Raw genomic sequence first — 18,444 nt, forward strand, 5'->3', positions numbered from 1 at the left:
GGAAGGTGGCGGGGGTCGCTTTCTATGGGAAATGGTTTTGGGGTTTCCAGCCGAGTGGTGGGGAAATGGCGAGCAGGATGTTAGAGGGCTGGGCAAGGGAGAATAGGTGGGGGAAGGATAGTAGGAGGCCTTATCGGCGGCTCTGTTGGTCAGGTTGTGCCGGGCTTTAGATGGGGTCTGCTGGTCAGCTTGGGAGGGAGTGATGTTTGCAACATGCTTTACATGGTTGTTTTTTGGTGTTTTTAGGGTGTCAGAACTGGTAGGGGGAAAGGGAGGCATAAGTGGCCTACATTGGGAAGATGAACAAGTTACTTCTTACCTTGTAACGTTCTTTCGATGGGATGTTCCTCCGACGTATTCCTTATCTTAGATATCTCTTTCCAGCTGTGCTGGCCTCGGAATTTTTTTTCTCTAGAGGGCGCTGCGTCATCCTGCTCAGTTCCGTTTTGTAGCCCACAATAATTCTTTCTGGACTAGACTAATCACCCTGAAGGAGCGTAAGCTGCAACAACAAGGGAAGTAGTACTGCGGGGATGGATGGGAGGGTCGATAAGGAATACGTCGGAGGAACATCCCATCAAAAGAACGTTACAAGGTAAGAAGTAACTTGTTCTTCAAAGGGATTGTGTCCTCCGACGTATTCCTTATCTTAGATAGGCCCCCATAGCAGTATTCTGTTATTGGAGGTGGGAGTACTGACTTCATGCTTCCTTTTTTGATGAATAGAGTGCAATACTGCCCTTCCAAACCTAGTCTCTTGACTGGAGGAGGAACCCAAGTTGTAAAACCGTGTAAAGGTATGGACGGCCATCTGGCAGCCGCACATATGTCTCTAACCGCCAGTTTATAACATTCCAAAATGGCTAGAATGATCCATCTGGAAATGGTCTGCTTAGTTATCTGTAACCCCAGCTTGTGACCTGCGTAGCCTAGAAACAGCTGGTCTGCTTGTCTTATCCTAGCCAGTCTACTGATGTAAAAACTTAAAGCCCATCTTGAGTCTAGCCTGTGTAACCTATCTTCCTCTTTCCCTGGATGAGGAGGAGGATAGAAAGATGGAAGGGTAATCTTCTGAGTGATATGAAATTCAGAAACCACCTTTGGGAGGAAATTAGGCTTCACTTGCAGAACAACTTTGTCTTTGTGAAAGATTGTATGAGGGGGTTTACAAGAAAGAGCTTGTAACTCGCTCACCCTTCTAGCAGATGTAAGTGCTATTAATAAAAAAGTCTTAAGGGTAAGAAATCTTAACAAACAAGAGTGGAGTGGTTCGAAAGGTGTGCCCATCAGGAAAGGTAGGACTAAGTTTAAATCCCATAGGGGAACCTGGAATGGTCTTGGGGGATAAACGTTAGTTAACCCCTTTAGAAACTGTATTACCAAGGGTAACTTGAAATAGGATGGTTCTTCCGCAGTGCGCTTAAAGATGGATAGCGCTGCGAGATAGCCCTGGATGGTGCCAACTTGAAGGCCTGAATTTGCTAAATAGAGTAGGAAGGACAAAACCATTGGTGTACCACATGAAAAGGGGTCGATATTCTTTTCTCTACACCAGCTGCAAAATCTGTTCCAACGGCAGCGGTATAAAGATTTTGTTGCTGGCCTCCTTGCCGAAAGCAACACCTCCATAACATCATCAGGGAGGTCCCAATCCTTGTACCTCAGCCTTTCAGAAGCCAAGCGTGAAGGTTGAGGGTTTTGATGTCTGGATGGAGAACCTGACCTCCCTTCTGTGAGAGTAGATTCTCTCTGAGTGGAAGTCGAAATGGAGGGCAGATGGACAAGTCTAGAAGGTCCGGGTACCACGTTCTCCTGGCCCAATCCGGGGCAATTAGGATAATGGTTTTCCGGAATCTTCTCAACCTCCTGATCATTTGAGGAATGACAGGGACCGGTGGGAACGCGTACAGAAGTGGAAACTCCCAGTCCACTATGAACGCGTCTCTCAGAGCTCCTCTCGGGGGAAATTCCCTTGAACAGAACAGATCGCACTTCCTGTTGACACTGGTGGCGAAGAGATCCACCTGAGGGGTTCCCCAAAGGGCGAAGATCTCTTGAAGGACTTCCTGAGCTAGTTCCCACTCGTGGGAGACTGTGCTCTGCCTGCTCAGAGCGTCCGCTGTCAAGTTCTTCTCTCCGGTTAGGTGAACTGCCGATAGAGAGATTCCTTCTTGGATTGCCCAAAACCAGAGCTGCATCGCCTCTCTGCACAGAGGTAGTGATCCTACGCCTTCTCTTTTGTTGAGGTAATGCATGGCCACTGTGTTGTCCGTCATTATCAGGACATTCTTTCCTTGTACAGATGGTAGGAAAGCCTTCAGCGCAAGTCTGATGGCCTTCAGCTCTAACAGGTTGATATGTAGTCTGGACTCCGATGGAGACCAACGACCGCTGATGGTCAAGTCGTTGGCGTGGGCTCCCCACCCCGTGAGTGAGGCATCCGTGACTACTGTTATCACCGGCCAGGGTTGCCAAAACTGTTCTCCTTTCAGAATGTTCTCCTGACAGGCCCACCACTGAAGGTCTCGAGCCACCCTGTCGGGAACCTGAAGAAGATCTGTCATTCTCCCTGAGAATTGTGACCACTGAGTTCTCAGTGCCCACTGGAGGGATCTCATTCTCAGGCGAGCCTCTGGCACTAGGAAAATGCAGGATGCCATGAGGCCTAGCAACCTCAAAAAGCCGAAGGCTGGGAGACGTTGGGCATTTTGGTTACCATCTGTAGAATATCTTGAGCCCTCACCTCTGGTGGCGAGGCTTTTCCCAGGGAAGTCTCCAGGATCGCTCCGATGAACTGGATTCTCTGCGATGGTCTCATTTGTGACTTCTTTAAATTGAGGGAGAAGCCCAGTCTGTGAAGGGAGTGGCAAACGTGATTTAGCTAGATCTGAGCTTGTTCCGAAGATACAGCCCTGATCAACCAATCGTCCAGGTAGGGGTAGACGTGAATCCCTTCCCTCCTTAGACTTGCAGCCACTACCGACATTGACTTGGTGAAGACCCTCGGGCGGAGGTCAGCCCAAATGGCAGCACTCAAAATTGATGAGAGTTGCCAATTGCGAACCTCAGGTATTTCCTGTGTTTGAGATGGATAGGCACATGGAAATAAGCGTCCTGAAGGTCCAGAGATACCAACCAGTCCTGGAACTGAAGGGCCTGAAGGATCTGAGAAAGAGTTACCACCTTGAATTTGTCTTTCCTGAGGAATTTGTTCAATTCTTGCAAGTCCAAGATGGGTCTCAGTCCTCCGTCTTTCTTTGGAATGAGAAAGTAAGAAGAGTACCAGCCCTTGTTCCTCTCCGCTACAGGTACCGGTTCTATGGCACCTTTCTCTAGCAGGTCTAAAATTTCCTGCAAGAGGAGCGGATCTGGAGCTTTTAGAGAGCTGATCCCCGGTGGATGACTCTGAGGTATGCGTAGGAGAGGCAGGCAGTAACCTTGGGCAACTGTTTCCAATGCCCAAGCATCTGACGTGATAGCCTGCCATTCCGCCAGATGTTGAGTTAACCTGCCTCCTACAGGTGTCTTGTGAGGGAAGTCCTCAGAGTGGTTTTGGGGCGGCTGATGCAGATGCTGATGGTAAAGAGGCACCTGCTGTTGCTGCGGCTTTTGAATATCTACCCCGTCCACCTCGGGTAGTTCTTCTTTGTCCCCTTTGAGCCGGTCGTCCTCTACCTCTTCCGAATGCGGAGTAGAAGCAAGAGGACTTGCCTCTCGCAGAGGATCCTGTGGAACGAAAAGGTGTCTGACGGATTGCAGCGCCTAGGGATTTTGCTGCTGCCTTTGATGTTTGCAGTTTTTCTAAACTGTCATCCGCCTTTTTCCCAAACAAAGAAGAGCCATCAAATGGCATGTTCAAGAGCCTGGCTTGCACATCTGGGGCAAAACCGGACTTTCTCAACCAGGCAAATCTCCTGGTTGTTGTACTTGCCGCCATTGCTCTGCTGATACTGTCAGCCGAATCAATGCCCGTCTGGAGGGATTCGCACATAGCGTCTTTACCGTCCTGTATGATATTTAGGAACGCCTCCCTTTCTTCTCCCTCCGGGATGCAGTCAGCCGCTGTAGAAGCACACTCCCAAAGTGTATGGCTGAATCTAGCAAGGGTGCAAATAGCATTAATAGATTTTAACGCCATGCTACATGCCGAAAAAACTTTCTTTGCCATAGCATCATATTTTTTATCGTCCCTGTCCTGTGGGACGGTAGAGTAAGCAGTCTTGATGTCAGTAGAAGATGCTGCCTGTACCACCAGACTTTCTGGGGATGGATGTTTGGACAAAAACTCCGGGTCTGCAGAAGATACCCTGTATTTAGCAGTTTTTTATTTACTGCCGGGATGACATCTGGGATTTCCCAGTTCGCATGATTTTCCTTTGAAGAGCTTTATGAAAAGGCACTACAGGATCCTCTTGTGGACCTTTATCAAGAATATCCCTGAGGTCATCTTGTTGGAAAGCCTGTGAAGGTGTTGACCACCCCATAAATTCTGTGATCCTGGCCATTAAGGCTCTATAGGGGGTTTCAGCATGCTCCCCCGGGACTGGCCTAGCGAACTCCACCTCAGGGGAAGTGTCTAACCCACTTGCCTCATGTAAGGAATCATGTAGTTCCTTTAACCTGCGTTCCTCTGAGGATACCTCCTCCTGAACTGGGGTTGCAGATCCCTGCAACTCAAATGTCTCTTCTTGGTCATATAGTTCTCCCTCTTCCATAATTGAGGACATAGTTCTCAATTGGTCTGAACTCACAATGGGTGTGAAACCCATCTCCAAGGCCGAGGGTGCCAAACTTGTTGTAATCGGCCTCGAAAACGTCGATGTCGTCGACGCCGACGTCGAAGGCTTCGAACGTGGCGTCGAAAACAAAGGCGGAGGCCTCGAGGTCCTCCATAGAATTGGGATTCTGCTCGAGGATGTCGACAATCTCGACGCCATCGTCATCGAAGACCTGTGGATAGCCACTGGGTGCGTCGCAACCGTGACTTTCCTTGGCGTCGACGTCGGTGTCGAAGATGGCGTCGAGTCGACAGACCCGTGTGTCGAAGGTCCCTTCGACAACGGCGTCGAAGACACCGACCTCGGCGTCGACGGAACCTTCGTCGACGGCATCGACGGAACCTTCGAAGAAGGGTTCGAGGTCATAGCTTTACTCGAGGGTTCGTGACGCGCTCGAGAAGCTTCCTTCGCCGGGTACTGCGACTCGCGGCGTTTTAGACCTTTGGGTCTTTCGACCAGAGCATCGAGGCCGCTTTCGCGAAGACGTTCATCATATTTTTGCGGAATTCCTCCCATTCAGCCCGGGAACTATGTTTCGTGGGGCAAGGGATTCTCTTAGGAGAAACAGAGGAAGAGGAGGACGAAGAAGGGGATCTTCGACGTCTCCTCTTCGAGTGCTTCGATCTCGAGGAGTGATGGGACCCGCTTCGAGACCTGGAGCGCGAATGGTGACGAGGAGACGAATGTCTCGACTTCGTCGAGGAAGAAGAAGCTTTTGAAGTCTTACCTTTTTCCAGCTTCCCCTTACGCTCTTTCAGGGCCTTAGCTGTCATGGACATACAGTCCTCGCACTCAGAACAATGGTGTTCAGCTCCCAAACACCACAGACAAACTCTGTGAGGGTCAGTCAGCGACATCTTTTTCCCACAGTCTCGGCATTTTTTAAAGCCGGACTGAGGGGTCGTCGGTTCCGACGAGGAAGCCATCGAGTATGGATCGTATATCTCGAGGAAATTGGATTAATTCACAACGAAAACTGAGCAACGATATTCCGAGGCACTGAGTAAACGCGGAAAAACGGAACTGCAGCAACAGACTCTGCTCACGGCCTTTATAGGCAGGATGACATTGACGTCGATACGGCGGCTGTCGAGGGACATCGACTCGGCAGATGTCGACGCGCATCGCCCTCTAGAGAAAAAATGTTCTGAGGCCAGCAAAGCTGGAAAGAGATATCTAAGATAAGGAATATGTCGGAGGACACAATCCCTTCGAAATGTATTTCTCGGAGTTGGGGTTGGACATCAGGATTAAGAGGTCAAAGACGTATCAAAAAGGGAAGGGCTGTTGGGTGTTGCTGGGGTGGGTTAGTAAGGAGCTGCGCCCTGTTAGGACAGGTTTGGCCTGGAAGGAACTATGTGGTGGAAGGTCAGGTTTGGCTTTTCGGCATGAGGATGGGGCGGCATTATCGGCAGCCCAAGTTTTGGCAAGGAGGTGGAAAAAATTGGTTTTTGGTACGCAATTCGGGTGCAGTTACAAAGTGGTGCTTGTGAGGTGGTCGGGTTTAGGGGGGCTTCGTTGGGATCAGCTGCTGCCTTCGTTGGCGGGGTTGAAGGAGCACTATGGGTTTCCAGAAGGGTGATAATACATGCAGGGGAGAATGACCTAGTCCGAGACACAGGCGTGGCTCTGCTGTGAAAAATTAAGAGGGATTTGGTATGGGTCTGGGAGATATGGCCCAAGGTAAGTGTAGTATGGACAAAGCTGTTGCCGCGGAGAGTATTGAGGGGAGCGGTAAGTGAGGGAGCAATAGAGCGTACGAGGAAGAAAATAGAGAGCTGGTGAAATTTTGTGGCTTGGCGGCAGTGAAGGTTTTGGAGCACAGGGAAATAGTATACAAGGATTTCAAGGCTTTCCGGGAGGATGGTGTTCACCTGTCAATTTATGGGAACAGTTATTACCTTTTGGATTTGACTTTGCAAGTGCAAGAGATAATAAAGAGTTGGAATTAGAAGGCAGTATGGTAGGGGTGGGGCAGAAAGAACACCTCAGTGGAGGGTTTTCTGTTGCCGGGGCATGGCCCCTTTAGATGAAGCGGGAGTGAAGCACAATGGGGGAATACCACGGGAAATGATGGGGGTGGTGCTGTTTGCACAAACGGCTACACCGGGGGAAGAGGTATTGAAGATGGAGGGGCAAGGCCCTGGGGAGAAAGCAGGAAGCCTTGAGAAAATGGTAAGGAGATGGTAGGGAGCAAGGGATAGGTAGGGAGGAAGTTGAACTGATTTAATTATTTAATTGTTGGGGGAATTGAAAGTGTTTCATTATTAAATTTGTTTGGTTAAAATATTTTGTGTTAGTCTGTAAGGCCAGGTGCCAGGTTAGCGGTTATTTGTGAGCTTTGGTTTGTCACATTAAAGCGACCTTTTCCACTGCAAGCGAGTCTGGGTGTTTTTGTGCAGTAAGCCCAAAAAGGGGCGAGGGGTAAGTCTCTCAGTCAAGGACCAACTCATATGAGACAGTTAGCCAGCCAGTCAGAATATTATATGTGATATTGGAGGAAATACCAAACTTCTATTATTGTTCTCTTTATACAGGGCTAGATTGATTTTTAATGCCAAGGTTCTGTTTCTACATTATACAGTAAATCGCTTAATGCAATTCCAGTTCCCACAATGCTCTGAAAAAGCAGAAATTGCTATACTTCCACACTGCACCAGGAAATCATATATTGACATAAAACCTATAGGTCTCCGTTTTGAATCCCGACAAAACCAACATTCTATATGAGAGAGAAAGTGGGAGTGTGTGTATACCCACAATCACACAACAATGCTAATGGTTGGACACATGTGAGGTATTGAAAGGTGCTGAGGTCCCATGTGTCCCAGTCACTGGGCCTCATTACACGGTAGGCGGTAAAAATCGGAATTTTACGGCATGGCGCCATTAGCGCGTCCGCCCTCGCAAGAGGCCGCTAATAGCGTCCCATCACGAGTACGCGGACACGAGCATAGCGCCATGCCGTAAATTACCGTTCCGCCCTGCCGCTAAATACCCCAAAAAGCCCCTTACCGGCGCCCGCAAAACCGCCGATAGCGCCTCCGCCCTCCCGCTACCTGTAAATAGCGGACACCGTCATTACCGCACACCGTTAAAAAGCGGAACCGGAAATTACGTCGTCGCACAGGAACGGGAAAGAGCACAGCGGCCATCTTCAAAAACACAATCCATTGCCATCCTCTGCATCCAGGACATATATCCAGGCAAATCCGACCAGGAACCATACCGGGTAGCTCGAGGATGCCGAAGGCGCTTAAAAAAACTGCTGATCGCCAGCGCAAAGAAAAGTTCACTAATGAGGAACTAATGATGCTGACCACCACACTTGCTGCAAATGCAGGAGTAGTATTTGTTAACGATATGCGGCGGGAGGCCCTCCTTAAGAAGAAGGCCATCTGGGCCGAAGTCGCGCTAAAAGTCAGTGCGGTGGGCACCACCACCTGGAGTGTCAGGGAATGCCGCAAAAGATGGACGACCTCCGGGTGCATGTGCGCAACATTTTATCTGTGAACCGCAACATGGCAATGGCCACAGGAGGTGGCGCAGAGTCCCCCTTGAAGATGAAGGAGTGGGAGGAGATATGTGCCTCCACAATAGGAGTCGAGTCGATAGAGGGGGTCGGCGATATGGAGCATGGCGTGGCCGTTTCATCGGATGGAGGTGAGTGTATGCACCCAAAAATGCGCAGTGAAGGGTGAGGGGTCCCACAATCATGTGTCCATATGAATGCCGTGGATCCAGCCACAAACAGACATGCATGCATCATCACATACCCACCAACACAGGGCCAATCATGCATGAGCCATCCAACATCCCCATTCCATGCCTCCACAATGATGACCCCAAAATGCATCAAACTGCATGACGTATACATCTGCCATAATGCAGGTAGACCCATAGATGATGATTTACCCTTCTTATCACCCCTGCAGGATCACACACGGAAAATGAGGAGCCACGCACGTCAGCACCCACTCCCACACCCATGAAAAAAGCCAGGAGGGATGCCACCGGGGACCACGCAACATCCTCTAGGGGACCCAAGAGTAGTGACCGGGACAAAGGCAGCAGGAGCAGCAGTGCCACGCAGCCAGAGGCCATGCCTGCCGCTGTTGTGGTAACCACGGGAGTGTGTCTCCCATCAATTGAAGGCAGCATGGAGGGAGTGCACTCTGCTGCCACCAGCTCTACGGGTGAGGCAGCAGCCACTGGGCCACTTTCCGATGCGGAGGAAGCACCGGTGAATGAGGATCTGAGTCAGAGCCCCATCCCCACACGCCACTTACTCGCATCCCCAATGTTTTCACCAGGTCCGTTCAGCCAAGGCGGATCGCCCGCCCACACACATGATGTGTCATGGAGCCCCCTGGAACCTACGCCTGATGCCAGTGCTATTGATCCAGGCGCATCAGCCATTCCACCGGCAGACAACGAGGAACTTGACCTATCAGCCACCTACCAGAGGCAGACCGAAATGTCTGGTCTGGTAGGTCAACATGTGGCAGAGACAGGGCACCTGAGGGAGGACATTGGTGCATTCGCACGCCAGACGAGGGAGGCCATGGAGGCATGCACCAACCGCATATGCAATGAGATGGGGCAACTCAGGCAGGCCATGATCCGCATTGCGGAGGCGATTGAGCGCAGATGTCCACTCCCTACCCAGGAGGAAACAGGCCCAGCCTCCTCTGGGCGTTCGCGGCAGACAAGCCCCCTACGCCGCTCTATGCGCAACCTCAGGCGCACACCATCGCAAACGCCCGAAGAAGGAGCGAACAAATAGGGCCAACAAGGAATATCGGCCACATTTGGGGAAGGACATGTTCACGCCTTGGAACTCACGTGGGAGTGTTGTGGGGGGAGGGTGTATTCGGGGGTGTTGTGGGGGGAGGGGGGGAGGGTGTATTCGGGGGTGTTGTGGGGGGAGGGTGTATTCGGGGGTGTTGTGGGGGGAGGGGGGGTGGTTGTATTCGGGGGTGTTGTGGGGGGAGGGGGGAGGGTGTTTGCACAGTTGGGGTTATGCACTTTCTGTACACGTTATGTTCAAAATACACTCTTCTGCAGTTGAAAAACAGGCATGGTCTCCATCATTGTGTATGTGTGATTTTCTTTGGGAGAGGGCCCTTTGTGGGCCTCAAGACGGCCACAAGGGCAACAATGCACGTCTCTCCATGCATGATATTCCACCTTTGTTCCTGATGCTATTCCTGATTCCGATGCTGACGCGGATCCTGTCCCGCCATGCCATCGCCTCTTGCATGTCCGGGCTGGGCATTTCGACAATACTCATCCACATCCACATCATGCTCATCTGGTGTTTGCATGGTGCCATGGTCACATTCTATCAGATGCACATTTAGTTGTGCCTTACACATACCATGGTCATCTTTGCCTTGATTCCGGGGGTTTGTTGGCTGCCCTTGTGGTGTTTCTGGGTGCCCCGGTGGTGCTTGCTGCGCAGGTCTCGGCCTCCTCCTCCTACATCTCTTCGGTGCTGCCTGTTGTTGTTGGTGCTGCACTGCAGTCATGTACGCAGGCCTATGTCATGCTGCTGGTGTTGGGACCATCTTGCTGTGGGAAGGGGTGTGGGAAGGGGTGTGGTGTGCTCTTTAGTGCTGGCTGTCTCCATTGACTCCACCTGTGCTGGTTGTGTCCACCTGGGGCAGATGGGAACACTGCTCAGGACTTTTAACGTGTGGTTTTCGATGCTGTTATTAGCGCCATGCCGGTACATGCTTTTTGGGTCTTTGGGATGCCGGTATTGCCGTGTACGCATGGGTTGTGATTGCGTGCTATTTGCGCCATGGCGCTGTTTACGGTGTGGGGGTCGCGCGCAAGCGGCCACGCCGCTATTGGTGGCGCCGTACTTTACGGGTCCACTAATAGCGGTGGGTCCGGGTCGTGATCGGCTTGGGAAAATACCGTTACCGGTATTTCGTTATCGGTAACGGTATTCCCTTACCGCCTACCGTGTAATGAGGCCCACTGTATCTTACCCTAACTGCTTTAAGAGGAGAGATTATTTCCAGAAAAAGGGCTTTGCAGTATTCATTAGATACCATCAGAAACGTAAACATGAGCCACACAGCGCCAATTGCCTTTGAAGTCCAATATACCCCAATTCTCTCAGGGCCGTGCTCCCTCGGCATCTTCATGTAAAAATCAGCAACGTATACGGTCTGCAGTCCATAACTACATAAAAACCTTGTAGTCTACAAAAAAACATCAGGTAGTTAAACTAAGCCACATGCCCATTACCTTGATATGGGCACACGTGCAAAAACACATCTGAACACACCAACACAGAAACATGTTCAGGGAGTTTTGGGGGCTCAGTCTGTTCAAAATGGGTTCAGTTTTCAAGTCACTACAATAAATGATGGGAAACGTTTCGACACACTGTGAGGAGTATTGAGGGGGGGGCAGGGGCGACCTAGGTACCCCTGGAGCAAAAGCAAAAACAATGAAGGATACCTGCTGTAATAATCTCCCTATCTGAAGAAACAGGGAAGTTCGGCCACAGTGAAATAAACTGCCTTGTCTAAGATCACAGTGTGGTCAACTGGGGAATGTAGGGTTACAGCTACATCTCCTGGTTCCTTAGATGGAAGTTTAAAGAAAGACCTTCGAATCAGGAATAGGAACCCCTTCTGTCACTTTTGGCTGCAGCATTTACCCTGCAGATGGGAGACAGTTTTCATCTTCCTTCTACTTTGCAGAATGGATGCTTAAGATCAGGAGGATTTGATCATAGAGGACATGGCATGGCTGTGGCTTTACCTTATATCATACTATATACACAGGGACATGATTGCTTTCAGCAGGTTTTTTGTTCTCAAACGAATTCGGCAAAACAGTGATCCACACAACGATGAAGCAATAACAGCAGAGGGTTTGTACATGCTACTGTACTTTTTCTCCAGGGAGCTAAAGGCAGCGGGGAAAGTAGAAAATCTGCGGGTGCTAGTGCTCAGAAGCAGTTTAAAGGCAGAGTGACATTAACGCATTTAAAATAAACATAAGTGGATGACAAGGCCAACACGTGAAGACCACTGTTGTTTTTGTAAAACAGGTAGTAGAAAAGGTGAAGTGGAAACAATACTGTAAATTCCAGTGATAACAGTGTACGGTTTAGGCTCAGGCATAGAGTCTCTACTCAAACGTTTGGACTGGCCCTCATGTTAGCTGAGAGCTGTAGTGATCAAGTCCCTGATTACTCAAACGTTTGGACTGGCCCTCATGTTAGCTGAGAGCTGTAGTGATCAAGTCCCTGATTGGTAAAAGTCGCTAATTACAAAACAGCTCTCAGTTTAGGTCCCAGTACCTTTTTGCACGGTCAACCACAGAAAATATCAACACTCTAGCTACAAACATAATGCTAGAGGTGGGAGATGGCTCAAGAGAAGTAACCCCTTTTTTTCTTCCTTTTTTACATTCAGATGGCCTAATCACCACAAACTTTAAAAAATATACTCAACGTTTTGACCAATAGATCATATCAATCACTTGTTGCTGGGTGACAAACTTCAACAACACCTAGTTAACCTTGGATTTAGCTTTGGGGCCTGACATTAAACCTTCAAGCAAATGGGCAGCACTCTCCCCTCTTAGTGTATATTCTGGCAGAATTGCCTAGATAACGCGAATGTCATGTTCATCTTTTCATAAAACCGCTCTACATGAGTTGCTTATTCTGTGGTGGGACCTGTTCTGGAGCAGCATCGTGGTCGTCGCATGTTGTTTAGCAAAGCCCGGAAGATGCTGGGTGGCCTCTTAACATCCCCCTTGGCTGGAACTCCACGGATGGAACTGGGTCTGGTGTTCTGAGGTGTCATCACCTTCTGCCGACCATGTTCCTCTATCTGCTTCTCAAGGTGCTTTTGAATGGCCATGCCTAGCACCTCCACCTCCATAGATGCCCCATACACCTCCCAAGTCATGCCCTTCTCATCCCAGCTCACCTCCCGCACCGGCTCAGACTGCTCTCCCTTGGCCCCTTTCACACGCACTTCTGGGTATGATGTCCTTGGTGATTTCCCAGTAGGAGTCATGGGTCCTGTAGCAACAGACCGAGTTGCCACAGAAATAAACACTTGCATCTCTGCATCTCTTCTGGAGGGTATCTGCCCTGACTTGACATTGGTTACCTGTGGTCCCTGATCACCTCTCACTGACTGGAAGGTGAATGATGTGGATCCATTGGGTGGGATTATGGGACTGACAGCCATATGAACACAGTGCATGAGTGTGTCAACCTGAACTCCAACATCCTGCTGAGGAGGTGTGATCTCAAAAGAAAATCCTTTGGAAAGTGTGTCTAGACTTCTGGCCTTTCCTCCTCTGTCTTGATCTCCAGATGAGCTTTTCAATGATGAAGATTCATTGGGCATTCGATTTGTTAGGAAGGGGAATGATGAGGTTTCGCCTGGAGGGATTATAGGACTGACAGCCGCTGATTTACATTCTACTTTTGTACCAGCCTGAGTGCTGACATCTTGCTGAGGAGGCGTGACCTCAAATGATAATCCCTTGCAAAGTGTGCTCATATCCCTGGTCTGTTCTTCTCTTCCTTGATGCACAGTGGAGCCTCCCCGAGACAAAGACCCTAAGCGTGTCCCATCTGTTGAGAATGGAAATGATGAGGTTTCCCCTGGAGGAATTATGGGACTGACAGCCGCTGATTTGCATTCTACCCTTACACCAGCTTGAGTGCCGACATCTTGCTGAGGAGGCGTGACCTCAAATGAGAATCCCTTGCAAAGTGTGCTCATATCCCTGGTCTGTTCTTCTCTTCCTTGATGCATGGTGGAGCCTCCCTGAGACGAAGAGCCTAGGGGCGTCTCATCTTTTGAGAATGGAAATGATGAGGTTTCACCTGGAGGAATTATTGGACTGACAGCCGCTGATTTGCATTCTACCCTTGCGCCAGCTTGAGTGCCGACACCTTGCTGAGGAGGCGTGACCTCAAATGAGAATCCCTTGCAAAGTGTGCTCATATCCTTGGTCTGTTCTTCTCTTCCTTGATGCATGGTGGAGCCTCCCTGAGACAAAGACCCTAAGCGCGACCCATCTGTTGAGAATGGAAATGATGAGGTTTCACCTGGTGGGATTATAGGACTGACAGCCGCTGATTTGCATTCTACTCTTGTGCCAGCCTGAGTGCCGACATCTTGCTGAGGAGGCGTGACCTCAAATGAGAATCCCTTGCAAAGTGTGCTCATATTCCTGGTTTCTTCTTTTCTTCCTTGATTCATGAAGGAGCGGCCCTGAAATGAAGAGCCAGAGGGGCTCCTATCAGTTGTGAATGGGAATGACGATGTTTCACCAGAAGTGATTATGGGACTGACAGCTGCAGATTTACACTCTACTCTAGTGCCTGCTTGAGTGCTTACATCTTGCTGAGTGCAAATGACCTCAAAGGAGCAAGCTTCTGACAGAGTCTCCTTGCCTGTAGCCTGGACTTCACTGGAGGAACTCTTAGGAGACAAAGGCTGACATGTTTTCTCTTCCTGGAATTTGAAAGACTGATCAGGCAGGATTATAGGACTGACAGCTACAGATTTACATTCAACTCTGGTATCAGCCTGTCCCTTCACATCTTGCTGAGGGGGTGTGATCTCAAACGAGCATGTCTTCAATGGGGTATCCTTAATTCTGGTCTTCTTCTCTATTGTTGCGTCCTCACTCAGTGGTTCCTTAAGTGACGGAGACTCCAGGTTTTTCTTTTTTGCCTGGAAAGTAAATGTTGTAGACCCATCAGGGAGGATTATGGGACTAACAGCAACTGATTTACACTCTGCTTTTGTGTCAGCTTGAGTTCCTGTATCCTGTTGGGGAGGTGTGAGTTCAAATGGGTATATTTTTGAGACAGAAACAGTGCTGGCTCCCTCCTCTTCAGTCTGTCCTTTCAGCACACTTTTCCGGCATGGGGATCCCTGGTTCCCTTTGTGTGCCTGAAAACTGAATGACAAAGTCTTATCTGGTGGGATGATGGGGCTAATGGCTATGGATTTGCACTCCACTCTGGTGTCAGCCTGTGTCTTGGCATCTTGCTGGAGAGGCTTATGCTCAAATAAGCCCACCTTTGAGGAATTGTCGACAGTTATGATTGCCGTGCTCCTAGCCTCGCCTTTACTGGATGAGGTCTGCATAGAACAGTGGGAGTCCTTGTCTGGCTGGAATGTGAATGGTGACAACCCTTCTGAAGGAAGGATTATGGGACTAATGGCCACAGATTTACACTCCACCGTGGTATCAACCTGAGATCCAAAATCTAGGCCAGGAAGCATCAGTTCAAATGAACTTGTCTTCAGGAGTGTGTCCAAAGGCCCACCCTTCACCCCTCCTGTTTGGTGCTCTTTCAGTGAACTCCCCTGTAAGGTAGATTCTTGCTTTTCATTTTCTAATTGGAATGGAAAGGATGAGGACACCCCTTGAGGAATTATGGGACTGACAGCAGCAGATTTGCACTGTGCTCTGGTGTCAGCCTGAGTCTCTGCATCCTGCTGGGAAGAAGTGAGCTTAAACAAGTAAACCGTTGACACAGTGTCTCCAGAAGTAGTCTCTTTGCCCACAGGGTGGTCCTTCATAGCTGGAGACCACATACCCACATTTCCTGTCTGGAAACTGAATGATGGTGAACCATCTGGTGGAACGATAGGACTGTTGGCAATAGATCTGCACTCTGCTCTTATACCAGCCTGAATCCCGACTTCATGCTGAGGAGGAGTGAGCTCAAATGAGTTTGTTTTTAAAACGGTATCTACGGTCCTAGCCATTTTCTTTCCCGGGGGGCCCTTAGGGGAGCCCTTTGGGGAGGAAGGTGCTCGTTTTCCTGTATGTATCGGAAAGGTGAAAGATGATGATCCACCTGGAAGGACTATAGGACTGATGGCCACCGATTTACACTCCACTCGGGATCCAGCCTGAGTTTCCACATTATGTTGAGGAGGGTTGAGAATAGGTAAGCATGTCTTTGTGGGGGTACCCGAAGGTTTCACTCTGTTTCTTCCAGCACACTCATCCTGGTTGGTTACATTTACTTCATCCATCGCACATGAACTAGTCTGGTTTATTATTTCCTGATCAGATGTTCCACCTTGGTCCAAACAACACACATTTTGGGGGTCCAGGTGTTTACTGGATAGTTTTTCTTCTTCACAGCACCCTTTTGCAGTGGTTAAAATTTCAGGTTGCTTTGAAGACATGTCCATGACATGGAAAACACCTGCAGTATCCTCAAAACTTGCACAGACTGCCAATGGCAAAGTGCTGCAATCTGACAGTGATTCCTTTGAGGATGATCTGATAACATAGCCAAGCTTTGCCTCGTGTCTACGGTCTTCATCTTTATCCTGTTGCACCTCAACCTGGGATTGCTTTTTATAAAAGACAGTTGTGGCTTGAGCCCCAACAGTTTTAGTTTCCATTGGCAGAAACACTTGAGAGGCTTCAGACCTTGGTTGGGCTTTCTCTACCTCTTGATTCTTCGGACATTGCCCAATGAGTGTCAGAGGAGATATGGATGGCACTGGACTCATTTCTGGGGAAACAAGCTCCTTATTGCTGCCCTTCATGCTGGCTTTTGTTAGGCACTGCTGTGACGTGATGTCCTTTGAAGCGTCCTTGGTGTGCTCACCCTGAGTAGAAATGTCTGCACATGCTCCGACAGGCTCAGATGCCAAGCTCCCCTCGAAGGTATGACCAGTCCATTTTCCATTTCTGCTGCTGTCTTGCTTTTTAGCCTTGTCCGTCTCTTTGACATTGAGATTGATTGATTTTTCTGCTCGCTCAATTGCAGTCGTGGTCTTTCCAGTAATCATGGTGGTTACAGTGGCAACAGGAAAGATGCCTGGAGGTCCTCTATCCATCTTTGAAGATTTCCCCTTCTGCCTGGGAGTGCCCAGGACTTCTTTTACTGTGCTGATACTGGTTTTGATGCTGTAATCTCCTAGTCCACAGGTCCTCATGGTAGGATCCTCAGAGGTACAGCTAGCATTATTGGGAATTCTGTCCACATGCCCATAGCCAAGAGTGCTGAAGAGACTTACTCTAGGATACTTGACTCTTTGATGGCTACTTCTGGTGGCAGTAGCTGCAAGCTTTATTACTCATTAGTGCTGCTCATCTCTGCACAAAGTGGCTTCCATAATGTACACAAAATGAAGGTTTCTAAAGGAGAGAAGACAAAAACTTGGATCAGATTTCACAGTTTAATTTTTTGAACTATTTCTTTTATAATTGTTTGTATGACACACATTAAAGGAACTTTGAGGTTCTGCAACAGAGCACTTTGGACGGGTAGCAAAACAAACATACCAACCTCTTACTGTAATATGCGACAGGTCTATAATGGATCACATGCTTTAGGGTAAGGACAGCCAAAGCAAATCTCTTTCTCTGATAACAATACAAAGTAAATCCTTTTTTTATAATCGTGCAGAGCAAATGTGGATACCTCTGCTAACAGCCTTTTTACTCTTGTGAATGCCTCTTCTGCTTCTGGCGTCCACTGCAATGGTTCGCTAGTGTTTAATTGGGTAAAGTCTTGGAGTGGTTGAACTATTTCAGCAAATCTAGTGATTCATTGCCCGCAGTAGCCTACTTCCCCTAGAAAAGCTTGCATTTGTGTTATATTCAGAGGTTTAGGTATATTATAAACTGTCTCTTTCCAAGAAGTGGATATCAGCCGACATTCCTTTGTTAAGTCATGTCCCAGATAATGAACCTAAGGGCGCATAATTGTAGCTTCTTGTTTGAAGCCTAATGCCCCACTCTGGCAATGCGGTTAACAAAACCTTGGTGTCTTCTTTACAAGCCTTGTATGAGGGAGAGGTGATTAACAAATCATCGACATATTGTATCAATACTGACTTCCTTGGTAATTTTATATCATTAAATCTTTCTTGAGGTGTTGTGAGAAGAGGGTTGTGGATTCTATATATCTCTGGGGCAAATGGGTCCAGGTGCACTGGAGCCCCTATGTGAGAATGCAAAGAGGTACCGACTATCCTTGTGTATCTGAACAGAGAAGAAATCCGAACATATGTCGGCCACTGTAAAATGTGTTACTTGTGGTGGAATAGACAACAGTATGGTCACCGTGTTTGGCACCATGGGAAAGGAAGCAATCACTATGGCATTAATAGCATGCAGATCCTGGACAAAATGGTATACTTCCTTCCCAGGCTTCTTCACAGGAAAAATAGGAGTATTGCATATGTTGCTAGTCTGATCTGTTACTCCTTGACTCAGGAAAGATTTAACTGCGGTTATCAATGCCTCCGCTTCCAGCTTTAAGGGATATTATGGTGTCTGTGGCAATCTTTTAAATGGATCTACTTTTATCCTTACAGGTTTGGTACTCTTCCCCATGTCTCTTCCATTAATGTACATGAAAGAAAGTTCCCAATATTCGGGAACCCTCTTCCCCTGCACTATAACTGAGGCCTAAACAAGCCAAACAATTCCATTTAAAGTGTACACCAATGATTCGATAGTAGTATATCCGTAATGCATGATTAGTAATCAATCCTTCTACATAAAACAAATTCTTCTTGGCATCCAAATTGGTTATGAAATATGCAATCTTTAATAATATCAAATAACAAAAACAGAACCCAATGCGTTTCGAGAACAAATTCTCTTCATCAGGGGTATAAAC

At 48.5% G+C, this 18,444-nt stretch overlaps 1 protein-coding gene across 3 annotated transcripts in view; it reads right to left on the reverse strand.

The window, feature by feature from the left end:
- Positions 1-9,807: 9,807 nt before the first annotated feature.
- GPRIN1 (G protein regulated inducer of neurite outgrowth 1) overlaps positions 9,808-18,444 on the reverse strand; it is a 231,418-nt gene continuing 222,781 nt past the window's right edge. For all 3 annotated transcript variants that reach the window (XM_069651471.1, XM_069651472.1, XM_069651473.1), the window contains exon 2: positions 9,808-16,952. In XM_069651471.1, coding sequence (XP_069507572.1) covers positions 12,470-16,750 — 4,281 coding nt within the window. In that variant the 5' untranslated portion in view covers positions 16,751-16,952 and the 3' untranslated portion in view covers positions 9,808-12,469. The remainder of the gene's footprint in view (positions 16,953-18,444) is intronic.

Source organism: Ambystoma mexicanum, chromosome 3p (genome assembly GCF_040938575.1).
Source record: "Ambystoma mexicanum isolate Mex_15411 chromosome 3p, UKY_AmexF1_1, whole genome shotgun sequence".
NCBI classification, from domain to species: Eukaryota; Metazoa; Chordata; class Amphibia; order Caudata; family Ambystomatidae; genus Ambystoma; species Ambystoma mexicanum.